The 14649-nt window shown below is 45.6% G+C and overlaps 1 protein-coding gene across 1 annotated transcript; it reads right to left on the reverse strand.

The window, feature by feature from the left end:
• Positions 1-234: 234 nt before the first annotated feature.
• Positions 235-1372, reverse strand: LOC139109255 (uncharacterized). Its single transcript, XM_070668158.1, has 2 exons — positions 1018-1372; positions 235-913 (listed from the first exon to the last, which is right to left on the reverse strand). Exons 1-2 carry the CDS (start codon positions 1141-1143, stop codon positions 311-313), a joined length of 729 nt encoding a protein of 242 aa, XP_070524259.1. The 5' UTR covers positions 1144-1372; the 3' UTR covers positions 235-310.
• Between the last annotated feature and the right edge of the window lie 13277 nt (positions 1373-14649).

Raw genomic sequence — 14649 nt, forward strand, 5'->3', positions numbered from 1 at the left:
CAGGAGCTTTGGAAAAAACAGGAGCACAAAAAAAAAAAACAACAAGAGCACAAAACAATAAAAAAAGCAAAAAAAACTGCAGTCTACACTCTCCGACTGACAAGTGAACAGTGAGAAAAAATATGTGCTGCGTTTCTATTCCCACCCCGCTTCCATAAGTGTGTTCGTAAATGCGCTCATGATTAGAAGCGGATATACATATGAACGAACCTAAGGTCCTTTTTAACACCCTTTTTACACACCGCACATAACGATATTGTTTTTTCACTGTGTTTGCGATGCAACTGATTCAGTCGGCGTTTTATCCCATTTAAATTTTTTTTGCAATACCTATTTGTATAAATAATGTAGATACATCTATCATAGGCACGTTTTCCGTTTGCCCGCCTCTGAGATATGAAACAAGTGCAGCATTGTCACTGAGAACATCATTGATAATGATCCATCCCTGCGTTTTTTCCATGATGATTTTTGCGTGCACAACCTCCTGCTCCGTCCATACCTGAGCTCGCAGAGGCAAGATTCCATTTAAAACACATGGTATTGCTTGCCACCTCATTTCATGGAATTGGCTCTCTAGTCGTAAACATTCATGCGGCATTCTTTCAGTTGTGCGAGCCCAGTCGCGAAGATTTACAGTAATCGAAGTAGCACCGACGTACTCGATGATCCCTCTTTGCCATTTTGAACCTTCGCGGATGGCAACGAGAGTTCCTATTATTATTTCATTCGGTGACAGTATCAGTTGAGATGCTGCAAATCTCATGCGTAAGGCCATTCGTTCCAGCATTTCCTTATGAGCTGCTTCATCGTTGATTAATTTCACCCAAAACATTGTAGGTGATTGTACGCGTACCACGCGTACCTCAATCGGCCAAGTGGACAGCTGTCTTACGTCGATGTTGGAAATCATCTGAAAAAATAAATTAAAAAATTTAAAAAGTATAAAATTATAAATTTTTATGTATTAAAATGGTTTTAAAAAATATTTAAGAATATATAAGAATATATACTTACAATTTTTGGTGACAAACGATGACGATCAATTACTGATGAGTGGTTGCAAGGAACTGACTGCTCGACGGTTGAAGGATTCATCTTGAGCCAAATTGTTTTCATGTTTATAGAGATAAAAATTATCATTCTCGTTCTCACTCACTTTGCCCTCGTAAACATATGTGCACTCGCTTCAACCCTCATTTATAAAATAGACTATGCAGAGATCAAAGGCTGTGCGGCTAAACGCAAAGACTCTGCAAAACAGAGGGTAGTTGCTATTCGATGGGTGTACATTTCTTTTGTCGGAAAGAAATAAGTCAACGTTTTTAATTCCGAGAAGTAAAAGTTTTTTAAAATAATTTTAGACGAGGGTAACCGAATTTTTATCTGAAAGAGATAAGCTAACGGTTTTTACTAACGGTTTTTAATATTAGCAAATGACTCAATATAATTTGAGAGAGGGTAAGAAATGAAATCACATGATTAATTGGTAGTAGGGGTAGGATATAATGCATTCGTTATACCTCTTTTGTCACAATGCGTGAATCTCATTAGTGATTGAGCGATCGACGACTATGTATGAAATGAACAACGAAGAAATCGAAGTTGATGAAGAAATAGAAGTTGATGAAGAAATCGAAGTTGATGAAGAAATCGAGATTCATCCCTTGTCGGAGGATAGTGCTTGCAACACCGACGACGATGAAATGGTTGAAAATACTACGCGGAAAACGATCAATTTGCAGAATTTAAGCGCGATTACTCCGCGTACGAAATTTTGCGCTATATATTTTTATTACGGTGACGAGCGAGGATACAACGTGTGCGCTTCTTGTTTGATATCGATGCAATACGATTTATATGACCCCATCTTCAAGATTCGCAAACACGTTGTAGGATCCTATGACAGTCTCTACGGTACGTGGTGCTCGAATTGCAAAGCTGCAACGTTTGTTATAATCTCGTGTGATATGTGCCCGGTGTGCACAACTGCGTGAACGAGCAATGTACTTCGATTCTACATTCGCGTTAATTGCTAATGTAGTTTCTTTTTGTTGTATTTATTGCTAATGTTGTCTTGCTTATGTCGTTGTTTTTGTTGTATTTATCGCTAATGTTGTTGTTTTGTTGTATTTATTGTTAATGCCGTATTTATCGTTAATATCGTTGTCTTTGTCGTACTTATTGCTACTGTTGTTGTCTTTCAACTTTTGAGTGCGCGAGACGTATGATAAACATAAAAATGGATCGAAGTCTCCTCGAAGAAGAAGAGCGTCAACTCCTGCTGCAGGCTAACACCGTGACTACCTTGGTAGAATTTTTCACTTGGGCTGAAAGATGTGACGAGCTAGTAAATCAGCTCGAGGAACGTAGCCGCGCTAAGCGAGCGCGCGTATCCGTCGGGTGCGCGCAATCCACGGTGGCGAGTATCGCGCGACTCCTGGGTGCCAAGAAACATTTATACGAACGTTACGTGCACCAGGGTGGTGAGTACGCGAGCACTAGTGCTGCCGACGGTGATGGTGACAAAACGACTAATGAACTCGATTGGCGTGAGATCGAGACCGCGTTCAAAAGTCGTATCGCAACGGGTGTGGTGATAAACACAAACTATATCGAGCCGCTGCGATTCCTGGAGGATGCCGGTAACGTGGTATACGAGCGCATACGAGACATCGTGCTTAAAAACAATTGTGTAAAAGTGAATACTGCGTTCAACGGTGAGTTTACGGCTGGGGATAAACGCGCCAACAAAAGTATAACCACGAAAAACTGTGAGATTTTTCAAGAAACGGATGTGCGCGAGTGGTACCGGCTACACGTTGTCGAACCCACGCTGGCTTCTCTCGAGGAGTTTCAGGAGCGTGACAGCGGATGGGCGTTGTCGCGAATTTTGAATTTGATAATCAACGTAAATAAGTACAATCCGATGCGCGTGGGATGCTACGTTACATTGCCACGGAAGTTAGCCGCTAAAAAAGCAGTGATATGTGTAAAGTCGATGGACGATAAGTGTCTCGCGTGGTCGGTAGTGGCGGCTCTGTATCCCGCGAAGCAGAACGTGAATCGGGAATCGTCGTACCCGCATTACACAACGGTGTTGAACGTCGAGGGTGTACAGTTTCCCGCGACTCTTAAAGACGTTGCGAGACTCGAACGATTAAACGATATCTCGATCAATGTGTACGCCACTGAGAGATGTGGAAAAGAAATTAACGTTCTACCTGTACACCTCACTAACGAGAAGAAAGAGAAACATGTAAATTTATTGTACGTACAACGCGACGACGACAACGATAAACAGGAAGTAGGACACTTTGCATGTATCAGTGATCTGTCACGTCTCATCAGCTCACAATTAAGCGGATGCGAGCATCGTAAATATATTTGTGATCGGTACGTATAATTTTGAATATTTCATTTGATTTTTTTTTTAATATATTAAAAAATATTTTATTTTAGGTGTCTTCATTACTTTAATTCGAGCGAGAAATTTAAGATTCATATCGTGGATTGTGGAACTTTAAACAACTGCGCTATACGACTACCTAGCGAGGATGACAAATGGCTCAGCTTTTCCAATCATTACAACAAGGAACGCGTACCATTCATCGTATACGCCGATCTGGAGTGCGTGTTGCGAAAGATCGATCCACCATCGTCGCCGGAGCAAACGACGTTTAACTACCAACGTCATGAAGTATTCAGCGTGGGATACTACGTGCGATGCTCGTTCGACGAGTCGCTGTCAAGATATGAATATCATCGCGGACTCGATTGCATCGAGTGGTTCGTTGAGCAGTTAGTGAAACTGGCTCATCGCGTAAAAATTATAATATTGAAAACCATCCCGATGGAGACTTTGTCGAATATGCAGCGCGAGGAGCATGAGAACGCGACAGTATGCCACGTGTGTGAAAGTCCGTTTGCGGTGGACGAGAAGCGTGTGCGCGATCATTGCCATATGACCGGTCGGTATAGAGGTCCCGCGCACTCAAAATGTAACTTGCAATACCGCGACACGCGTTACATCCCCGTCGTGTTTCATAATTTGTCAGGCTACGACGCACACTTTGTCATAAAGGAAATCACCACGGCGTATGAGGGTAAAGTCGATTTGTTGCCGATAACGAAGGAAAAATACATTTCTTTTACAAAACATGTAAACGATACAGCTAAGGGACAGGACTTGCGAACTGCGATAAAATTGCGCTTTATAGATTCGTACAAATTTTTGAACGCTAGCCTTGACAAATTATCGTCTTTACTCATTAAAGATAAAATGCGAATCTTGCGCGGTGAATTTGCAAAACTTTCAGAGGAAAATTTCAATCTCTTGACACGAAAAGGTATATTTCCGTACGAGTACGTCGACAGCGTTGAAAGATTAAATGAGTCGAGCCTACCGTCGCGCGAATCGTTCTTCAGCTCGCTGACCGGTGACACGGTGAGTGAGACAGATTACGCGCACGCCGAGACCGTATGGCAGCAATTCTCTATTCGAACTTTAGGCGAGTACAGCGATCTGTACCTCAAAACCGATGTATTGTTATTGGCTGACGTATTTGAAAATTTTCGCGATAGATGCGTCGAAAGTTACGGACTCGATCCCGCGCACTATTACACCTTGCCCGGTTTCACGTGGGACGCGATGCTCAAGCATACGCGTATTAATTTTGAACTATTAACTGACATCGATATGGTGATGTTCGTCGAACGCGGTATACGCGGCGGTCTCAGTCAATGCTCCAACAGATACGCGCGAGCTAATAACAGATACATGCGGTCGGGGTACGACTCGTTGAAACCTTCGTCGTACATCGTGTATTACGATGTAAACAACTTGTACGGTTGGGCTATGTGTCAGCCGTTACCGTACGCGGATTTTGAATGGGCCAACGACCAAGAACTCGCGAACCTCGACGTAGACGCGATCGCCGTGGACTCGCCCACGGGTTATATCCTTGAGGTGGATCTCGAGTATCCTGCAAGCGTGCACGACATGCACTCCGATCTGCCGTTCTGTCCCACACGAGAGAAACCACCGGGGGTAAAACATGATAAAAAACTTTTGGCTACGCTGTACGATAAGAAGCGATACATCATACACTATCGCAATCTGCAGCTGTGCACGCGTCATGGTCTTCGCGTCATCAAGGTTTACCGCGCGCTGCGATTCACTCAGTCAGCATGGTTGCGCGATTACATCGAGCTCAACACGCGACATCGAACTCGCGCGACCAATGATTTCGAGAAAAATTTGTTTAAACTTATGAACAATGCGGTGTTTGGTAAAACGATGGAGAACGTACGAAATCGCGTCGACGTTCGATTGCTCTCGCAGTGGGACGGTCGGTACGGTGTGGAAGCGATGATCGCCAAACCTAATTTTCACAGTAGAAGTGTATTCGCGGAAAATTTGGTGGCTGTGGAATTGCGTAAACTCGAGGTAAAATTCGCTAAGCCGATATACGTTGGTATGTCCATACTCGACATATCTAAGGTGTGTTTGTACGAGTTTCATCACGAGTACATGTTACCAACTTTTGGAGACAAATGTAGCGTCATGTATACCGACACGGATAGTCTCGTGTACAGCGTCCAGTGTGACGATGTATACGAGATGATGAAGCGTGATATCGCTCGGTTCGACACGAGCGACTATCCACCTGATAACGCGTACGGTATGCCTCTCGCGAACAAAAAAATACCAGGTTTAATGAAGGATGAGTGCAACGGTGCGATTGTTACAGAATTTGTAGGACTCAGAGCGAAAATGTATGCGATCAAGGTGGACGGTAAAAGTGACACTAAAAAAGCAAAAGGTGTAAAGAGTGGAGTCGTGGCGCGAACTATAACGTTTGACGATTATGTCAAGTGTCTCGAGAATGAGATTGCTATGACTCGCGACCAATCGTGCGTAAGATCGAAATTGCATCAAGTGTACACCGTATCCGAGACAAAGATCGCTTTGAGTCCGTATGATGACAAGCGATATCTCGTGCCAGACTCGACCAACACCTTACCATGGGGTCATTATCGCATACCTCTATAATTATATATGTATTACAGATGTATCAAATGTATTATAGATTGCGTTAATGTATTATAGATTGCGTTAATGTATACAGTACACATGTATGTAGTATACAGTACACATGTACGCAGTATGCAGTACACATGTACGCAGTATGCAGTACACATGTACGCAGTACACATGTACGCAGTATGCAGTATGTAGTATGCAGTATGTAGTATGCAGTATGTAGTATGCAGTATGTAGTATGCAGTTTTATATTTTATTATTTTAAATACATCGAATCGCATATAAATGTGTAAAATAATAAGGATATACATCTATGCAGTATATAGTTTTTATTTTTTAAATACATTGAATCGCATATACATGTGTAAAAAATAAAAAAAACTTTATTAAACGATGCTGTTTTTGTCGATCCATGAATTGTGTGATCCATCAAATCCCAACCATTTCACGTAGACCTTGTCACCCTTCTTACGCAGAACCTTCTCCACCAGATATACGTCCGGATGTGTCGCGCGGTGCAACTCATGCTCGTAGAACGCTCCGGCTATCGCCTCACCGCGATAATCCTCGAGCAGATAGGTTGCTGGATTGGTTTGCTGCACCTTGACGATCGTGAAAACCTCGGTGGTCCAATTTGGAGTGTATCCCTTTTCGAAAATCATTTTAAACTTGCTCACGCGTACTTTATCACCGACCCTGAATTTGGCCGGAGCGGCTATCTTTATCGCGCTGTACACGGTGTCAAGAAGTTTCTTGGCGATCTCAGGTGTCACGTCGATGGGCCGCATGCCGATCGTTCGATGCTTGCGCCTATTATACTCGTCTACGAGACGCGGTAGCGCGTCGCACCACTCGTAATTGCCGTTGAGCGTAAACATCTTCCACATAATGTTTTTGAGTGTGCGATTGAATCGCTCAACTACTGACGCCTTTAACACCGAGTACGTTGAGTAATGATTGACACCGCGTTTCGTGAAGAGCCGTTGTACGTCGGTGTTGTAAAACTCTTTTCCCATATCGGTTTGTAAATTTTTCGGACATCGCCCGCTCTTTCGCATCAACTCCGCTAAAGCGTCAGCCGTTTCGCTGCCGCCTTTATTCTTCAGCGGTATTGCCCACGCATACTTGCCGAGTACGTCGATGACGGTGAGAATGTAACGGTAACCTCGGTTGAAACGCGCGTACGGTTGCATCTCGACGATATCAGCCTGCCACAAATCGTCGTATCCCTTGACCACGACGCGTCTTCGCGGAAAGTTTCTTCTCGCCGGGGCGTGTAACTCGTCGACAAGTCGCCTCCTCTCAGGACCCGTGTCGTTAGACTTGCGTGATTTAGACATGATCAATCACGTCCCGCAGCACGCCGATTCTGTCGCTTGATTCCTTCAGTCGATTAATTTATAATCAAACCAGCCTCACGCAGTTCCTCGATAATTGACAGAATTTCATTGTCGTGAGCGTTGTGACCGGCTCGACGCGAAGCATCCAGCAATCTAAGACGATCCACGAGCTCGTTGGGATCGTCCCAGTGCACGTAGTCGATCGCGTGATCATTCAACGTCATGAGGTGAGGTAATCCTTTACCGGAACTTTTTCTTCTCGATTTCTTGGCCGAATCGCCCGACATCAGCGGTGCGATCACCTTCAAATACTTTGAGCCTCTGTTACCCATGACGCGACCGTCGTCGCTGAAATTTTTTTATGCGCGTTCGTCGATTCGAGTATGCTTTTGTAGTGACGTTTATCCGCCTCGGTGTAAGCAGTTACGTCGGGTACCTTCTTGAAAATCAACTCATACAGACCTTCCGTTCCAGGATATCTCTTACCAGCGATGATTATATCGTCGTTCTTATGGTCGAATTCAACGTGTTTGTTTCCGAGCATTACTTTGTTTGTGTCAAAGTATATACCGAAAACGTCGTCGATATTTATTCTTCTGTCACCGCTCGCCGCTTCAAGGTACATCGTTGCCAGCGATACGCTGGGTCGCGGTGTCGATACGCCAGGTCGCGGCGTCGATATGCCGGACCGCGGCGTTGATGTCCGGGGCCGTGGCGTCGACGGAGGTTCGGCGTTTTCGGTCGTAACGTATGAATCGACGGTCGTATCACCAAATGACGGATTAGCTACAATCGTATCACCCAACGTTGCCGATGACAACGAATCGTCAAACGTGACGTTTAAACGCCGTTCAGGTTTTGATGTCGACCACAATCGTCGCTCCAGTTTCGGCGTCAAACGCTCCGATTTTAATTCCATCTTCGGTACCGCGATACCGGATTCCTCGACGGTCTCAACCATCCGTTTTAGAGGTTCGACGATGGGCTTGAGACGCTTCTCCGAAGCAATGTCGGCGTCGATCGTGTCGGTTTTTATGGCTCGATGTTTTCTGCGAATCGCCTCGCTCGTCTTCTCGATCTCCCGCGTAATCTTTTCACGCTCGCGCATGTCGTGGTTGTCATCTTTCCCCGTCATATCGATCAATCGATTGTATCCCCTCCGATCTGTTCTCGACAAAGCGTCTTCGATGACTGGATATCGCGCGATTTCGACAACCTGTTAAATCAACTCGACGGTACCGCGAACACGTCGAATCCTCGCCTGTATCGCCCGTTGTCGAGCGGACTGTCCTTGTCGATCACCGCGAAACCGTGATCGCGTTGCCAGCATTCGCGACACAACACGCTGAACTCGTCGTACGACATGTCGGTGTTGACGTGATCGTTGTACACGTGTTTCAGATTTGTTCCATCCTGTTTAAACAAAATAAGCAGATTTGCGTTATCGCGTATTAGATGCTTGGGTATCCTCGCGTACGACTGACACAGATAAAAGCAGTCTACGTTCGAGTGACGACCCATCGCGAAGTACTCCCTCACGGCGTCTTGCTTGTCGCACGCGATATCGTCGAAGATGAAAATCGAATGCGGAAGTGCCTCACTCGGTGGAACGACGTCGCTGTTGTTGGAAAACGTGAAATAGCCTATCTCGTCGATCGGTGTCAGCAGATGTTCCAAGTACTGATACTTGGGCTGTTGCAGCGATTTCGAGTACACGTACACGTTCTCGAAACGCAAACCGTGCGGACTTTCCAACAGACTAATCAGAACGTTCGTTTTACCGCAGTTTGATGGACCGCACACGATCGCGCGCACGGTGTTTGGCAGCATCTCACCGTGCCTGCGTATTTTCTCTCCCTCGAGACTATCCATTAATCGTAATCTATCGTCACAATTCGCGACGCGTATCGTCTGCGGTTGTCGCACGAATCGCATCTTGCCCCCGCTGTACGGAGACAACCGCTCGCGCGCCTATTTATAGTCGCGCGAACCTGCGAATAGCTCATTAATCGATATGTATCTCGCGCTGAAACATCCTCTTGACGTGTTGAACGTAACCGCGGAACAGTTAAGCACCATACCAAAGGACGTGTTACTGCACGTTTGCGGTGATTACATTCATCACGTGTGGGACAAACTTCCCGCGCACTTGACGGAAGATCCGGAGGTTCGAACCTACCGCAGGTGCCTCGAGCATTACAATCAACCCTGGCAAGAAACGCACATCGACGGACCTGCTCCGTTAATCCGAGAGTGCGGCGAGTGTCAACGTCGTCTACCGATTCGTCGGAAGTAAAGTGCTGCGGCAAGGGTCTGTTGAATCGCGCGATAAACGCCCTTCCCTTCGAACTGCACATCCCCGGTTATCAATTTTGTGGCCCGGGAACTCGATTGAAGGAACGCATAGCGAGAGGTGATCGAGGCATCAATCCGTTGGACGAAGCGTGTCGCGAGCACGACTTGGCGTACGCGCGAAGCAACGATCTCACGGATAGACACGCAGCGGACAGAGAACTCGCCAAGAGAGCGGGAAAACGCGTTATAGCGAGAGATTCAGGCTTACGTGAGAGAGCCGCCGCAGCAGCCGTGTGGGCTGCGATGAAAGCTAAAACGAAAATTGGCATGGGTATGTCTACTACGACTAGAAAGAGGTTGAGGACTGTGAGAAACAGAACGATTACGAAGAGGCGGAGAAGTACGATTCGCAAAAAACGCATGCTTCCAACAGCAAAGCGCGGCGGCATGCTGCCGATTATTCCGATTCTCGGCGCAGTCGGATCGCTTGTCGGTGGAGCTGCGAGTATAGCGAGAGCTGTAAATGAGAGAAGAGCTGCGCGCGCAGCAGCCGGTGGATCCGGCGTACATCTGGCCCCGTACAACGGTGGACGGGGTCTCTCTCTCAAACCGTACAGGTACGGCAGAGGTACGACTGTTGCGAAGAGAGGAAGAAAAAAAAAAACGTCGAGAAGACGTTAAAAATGCCCACGGGTGCTACTACGAACGTGCAATTAAATCATCTGGCCAGACGTATGCGCGTTCCTTATTTCAGAGGTGTATTTATGCGCGACGCCCTACCTACGAGTGGCGCACGTACAAACGAGAGCGGTATCGTGAACCTGGATAACGTGACGGGTCCGGGGACTCACTGGGTAGCGTACGCCAAAAGGGGAGATCGCGTCGCGTACTTTGACGGCTTCGGTAATCTCCGACCGCCTGTGGAATTGGTGCGATATCTCGGAGTCAACGTCTCATCGATAGAGTACAATCGACGATCTCATCAAACGTACGATCAGAGTATCTGCGGACAGCTGTGTCTACGTTTTTTAAGTACAATCGACGCGATTACGTTTAAAAACTGACGTCGCGACGCACTTTGCCTCAGTATCACTTCAAACATGTCGATCACGCTCACGTTAACCGGTAGGAGCAGTGTTCTCCATTCGAGCTACTCACCGGCGTTGGATCTCAGTGACGGTGATTACGAGCTCGGGCTCACGGACTTTGCGACTTACAACACCATACCGAACGTCGATTCTACGAACAACAAATTTTACTATGGCACGGACGGTAAAGAAATTACGATTCCCGAGGGATCGTACGAGATACAGGCCATAGACAAATTTTTGAAACACGCGATGCCGCGACAACGCGACACCGTCGATGGAAATCGTAATGAGAAGAGCGAGAAGAATGAGAAGAATGAGAAGAATGATGATTTGAAAGAGGGGATTTTTACAACCGTCCTCGACTCGAGGTACCCTCTGATCGTGCGATCAGTACATTTTTCGCTTTGGCCGCAACAGCAGCAACGATTACGACAACGTCTACGATTACGAATACGACAATGTATTACACCGAGAGAAATTGCTACAAAGTGCGTCGAATTGATTGCGGTAATGAACCCTCCTCATCTCACGAGTAAGTATTTTTTTATTATAAAAATTATTTACTTTAAAATTAATATATTAATATTCACGATTGTTCTTATTTAATTTCCAGCGATCCACCGAAACGATACGTGACGCGCTTACTATGCAGGCGATACCCGCTGACCCGCACGGGATACAAATATCTCGAGATCGGCGTGAACGTTGGTCCGCGTAGTTTTGTGGAGATCATCGTAGGCGATAATCGAGGAGATGAATTGTCGATGTTGCTTGACACCTGGAAGGAACTCTGCGAGCATCGATGGACAATTCAGAATATGCTTCGCGATCGACCGAAGCAACCATACGACTGTTTGAACATAGGTTCGCTCACAGTGCGAATATGCTATATGAATGAAATGAAACTTGTGCGACTTGAATCTCTCGACGCACGTATGGCTATGACCGAGGCTACGTTCACGCGAATGTTGGATTTTGATGATTGCGTCGCTTTGAAATTCAACGTACTCACCAAAGCCCTACCGAAGATCGACGACAAATACGAGCAATTTTGTAAAATCGCTTCCGCATCAAGAAGTCGTACCGAAGCGGTGAGCGCTGTACGCAGCAGCGATTCCTTCGACGAACAACAAATTATAGATTGTGAAATGCTTGCGATTATAATAAATGTGTAAGAAAACAGTATAATGAAATATATTGTATCGCATATTTAGAAAAATATATACTTTGTAGTCTTTATGTAACATTTTTTAATTATTTCTATTCCATCCTTCATCTTCTTATAATTGTGAGGCGTAAGTCCACCTCGTGAATCCGCCTTGTTCGTATGTAACGTATGTATCTGAGAGAGAAAGAAATAAGATAAGGAGAAGCGATTACCCGGGGGGTGTGTACAGCGTCACCCGCATTCGAATCGTATAAGCGCATAAAAGAATCGTTGATAAACGATAGGCGGCGCTTAACGAGTGCGAGCGAGAGGGAACGATGAGCGCGCCATACTTTGCGTTCAACGAGTGCGAGCGAGAGAAAACGCTGGGCGCGCGACACTTGTGCGTTCAACGGGTGCGAGCGAGAGGAGACGATGGGCGGCGCGAACGAGTGCGAGCGAGAGGGACGCTGGGCGCGATACCTTGCGATCCGCCGCTTGCCGCCGCCGTCGCCGCCCGTTGCCGCCGCGACGCCACACGACCCTTTTTAAAAATCGCGACTCCTTTGAAAAAATCGCGACTCCTTTGAAAGTCGCGATGCCGCGTAAACATGCCGCTGCGCGAAGACACGCTTATCATTTTTAAAAATAATATTGCATTTCAGAGATTCGATGATGTTATTATTTTCTAAACAATTCGTTCCTAGAATCGCCGACACAGGGGTGATTTATAAATACCCACCCCCTCCCCGCATGACGTCATTACCCCTTGCCCTAGGTCTCACGGACCCAGAACCGTTAACACCCCCCTCTCCCCGCGTGACATCATCACCCCTCGCCCTAGGTCACATGGATACTCTAACACGTAGTGATCCAGAACCGCTCCATGCGTTCAACGGGTGCGAGCGAGAGGAGATGATGGGCGGCGCGAACGAGTGCGAGCGAGAGGGAACGATTAACACCCCCCTCCCCGCGTGACGTCATTACCCCTCGCCATAGGTCACACGGATACACTAACACGTAGTGATCCAGAACCGCTAAAGATACACCTACTCGGGTGCCTCCAGTGGGAAGCGCCTCAAGATCTCCGTCGCGTCGAACGGCGGCTATCCGACGGCAAACTCAAGATTTCCGTCTCGTATTCTATTTTCAAATTTATTTCGTTCCGGGTGTGTGTATGTGTGTGTCAATAAAATTCGTTGATTAACCGAGTAATTGGTCTTGTCACGGAGCTTTCCTACCCCCCGCGCGACGCCCTTGTCAGGGTGGTCCCGGTACACGAGTGCCGCGGGTGAGTGCTCTACGCGCACCGTCGCGCACAAAAACCAATTACTATCACCTCATAATCAGGCTCTAGTTTTTATTTGCTTAAGGCTTGCGCGGCCCTATCCCAATAAATAAGATTAAATTCTTCTATTAAAAAAGGGCCATAGGCCGCATGCGTTTTGAAAAGGGTGTCAAAGTGTCTATTAAGGCGTTGACCCGAGATTCGAAACCTTAGCTCGTGCGCCTCTGCCGCAACGATACAGTCCCTTCCTTTGTATCAGCAGCAATAAAAAGTTTTTGCCCTGTTGCATCGGTAACCTTCCGATTTTTCTGAATCTTTCTCGACTTCAGACTTCGGACGTAACAGTATCTAGATACAAATACAGATACACAATATCAAATGTATACATATAGATACAGATACACAGATACTTTAAAATTATTTCTGTTATATCCCGAGCCCTTAGCAACAGAGGCTCGGGAATAACGTCGGAATGTCGCACGCGCGCGACCGTTTAGCTTGATCGGCAGAATACCGCCGATCAAGGTAACCCGGCATTTCCGGCCGGGACGCGAAGTCCGAGGACAGTCGCGGTTGCCACCCGCGATTCCGCTGATTGCTATGATTTTTGCCATAGCAACAGTAGGAGATATATAGGGGCAGCCGCGGCCCGGACAGTCAGTCGCTAACTAGTATCTCGCGTGGAATCTTTAATTAAACGACAAGTGTAAAAAAGGAAGAAAGAAATAAAGAAGTGAACAAGAATAAACAAAGAGGCGACTTTATTCTCCCAAATATTACAAGTATCTCCGGAGAACGAACCCCACGGCACCCTTGCGGTGCAACATTTCAAATACATATCAGATATTTTTAAATATTTTATTATAAATATAATAGATGTATTAGTGATTAGTGGTAATATACACAATAAATACTAAAAAATTTTTTTATTATTTATTAATATTTTTTGTTTACATAACAATTTTATGCATTAGTCTTACATATTAAAAATGCTTCAAACATTTCGTCACTTAATTTATTTCATCGCGGTATTAAAATTTGCCCACCAGTGCTAAATAATCGTTCAACTGGTGCTGATGACGGTAAAATTGTATTAAATCTTAAAAACAATTGTTTTATATACGAAAAACGTGTAATTGATGCGATATCTTTTTGCTTATCTAACAAATAAGAGAGAACTTCCTTGTCAATAACATTATCAGTTGTTTCTACGTGGTTTTAATCTTTTAAAAATTAAAAAAATTGGTCATCTTCCACAGAAGATGCTAAAGAACTATCGAAAGAAGTTTTATCATTATTTGGACATGCACATTTTTTTGCTGCTGTAATAAGCAAGTTTTTGCAATATTCGCTATTGTGATGTATCGTATTAAGACGTAATGTATCGTATTTAGTATCTGTGCTGACTGGCACAACAATGATAAGGACTCTTCGAGAGCCCA

The sequence above is a fragment of the Cardiocondyla obscurior genome, linkage group LG17 (genome assembly GCF_019399895.1).
Source record: "Cardiocondyla obscurior isolate alpha-2009 linkage group LG17, Cobs3.1, whole genome shotgun sequence".
In the NCBI taxonomy this organism is placed as follows: domain Eukaryota; kingdom Metazoa; phylum Arthropoda; class Insecta; order Hymenoptera; family Formicidae; genus Cardiocondyla; species Cardiocondyla obscurior.

What these genes read in the sequence shown, in the direction of transcription:
- LOC139109255 (XM_070668158.1), bottom strand. Translation starts at nt 1,143, where the DNA reads ATGATAATTTTTATCTCTATAAACATGAAAACAATTTGGCTCAAGATG. An exon ending in ATCGTTTGTCACCAAAAATT is followed by an intron (nt 914 to 1,017) that starts GTAAGTATATAT and finishes TTATTTTTTCAG; the next exon opens with ATGATTTCCAACATCGACGT.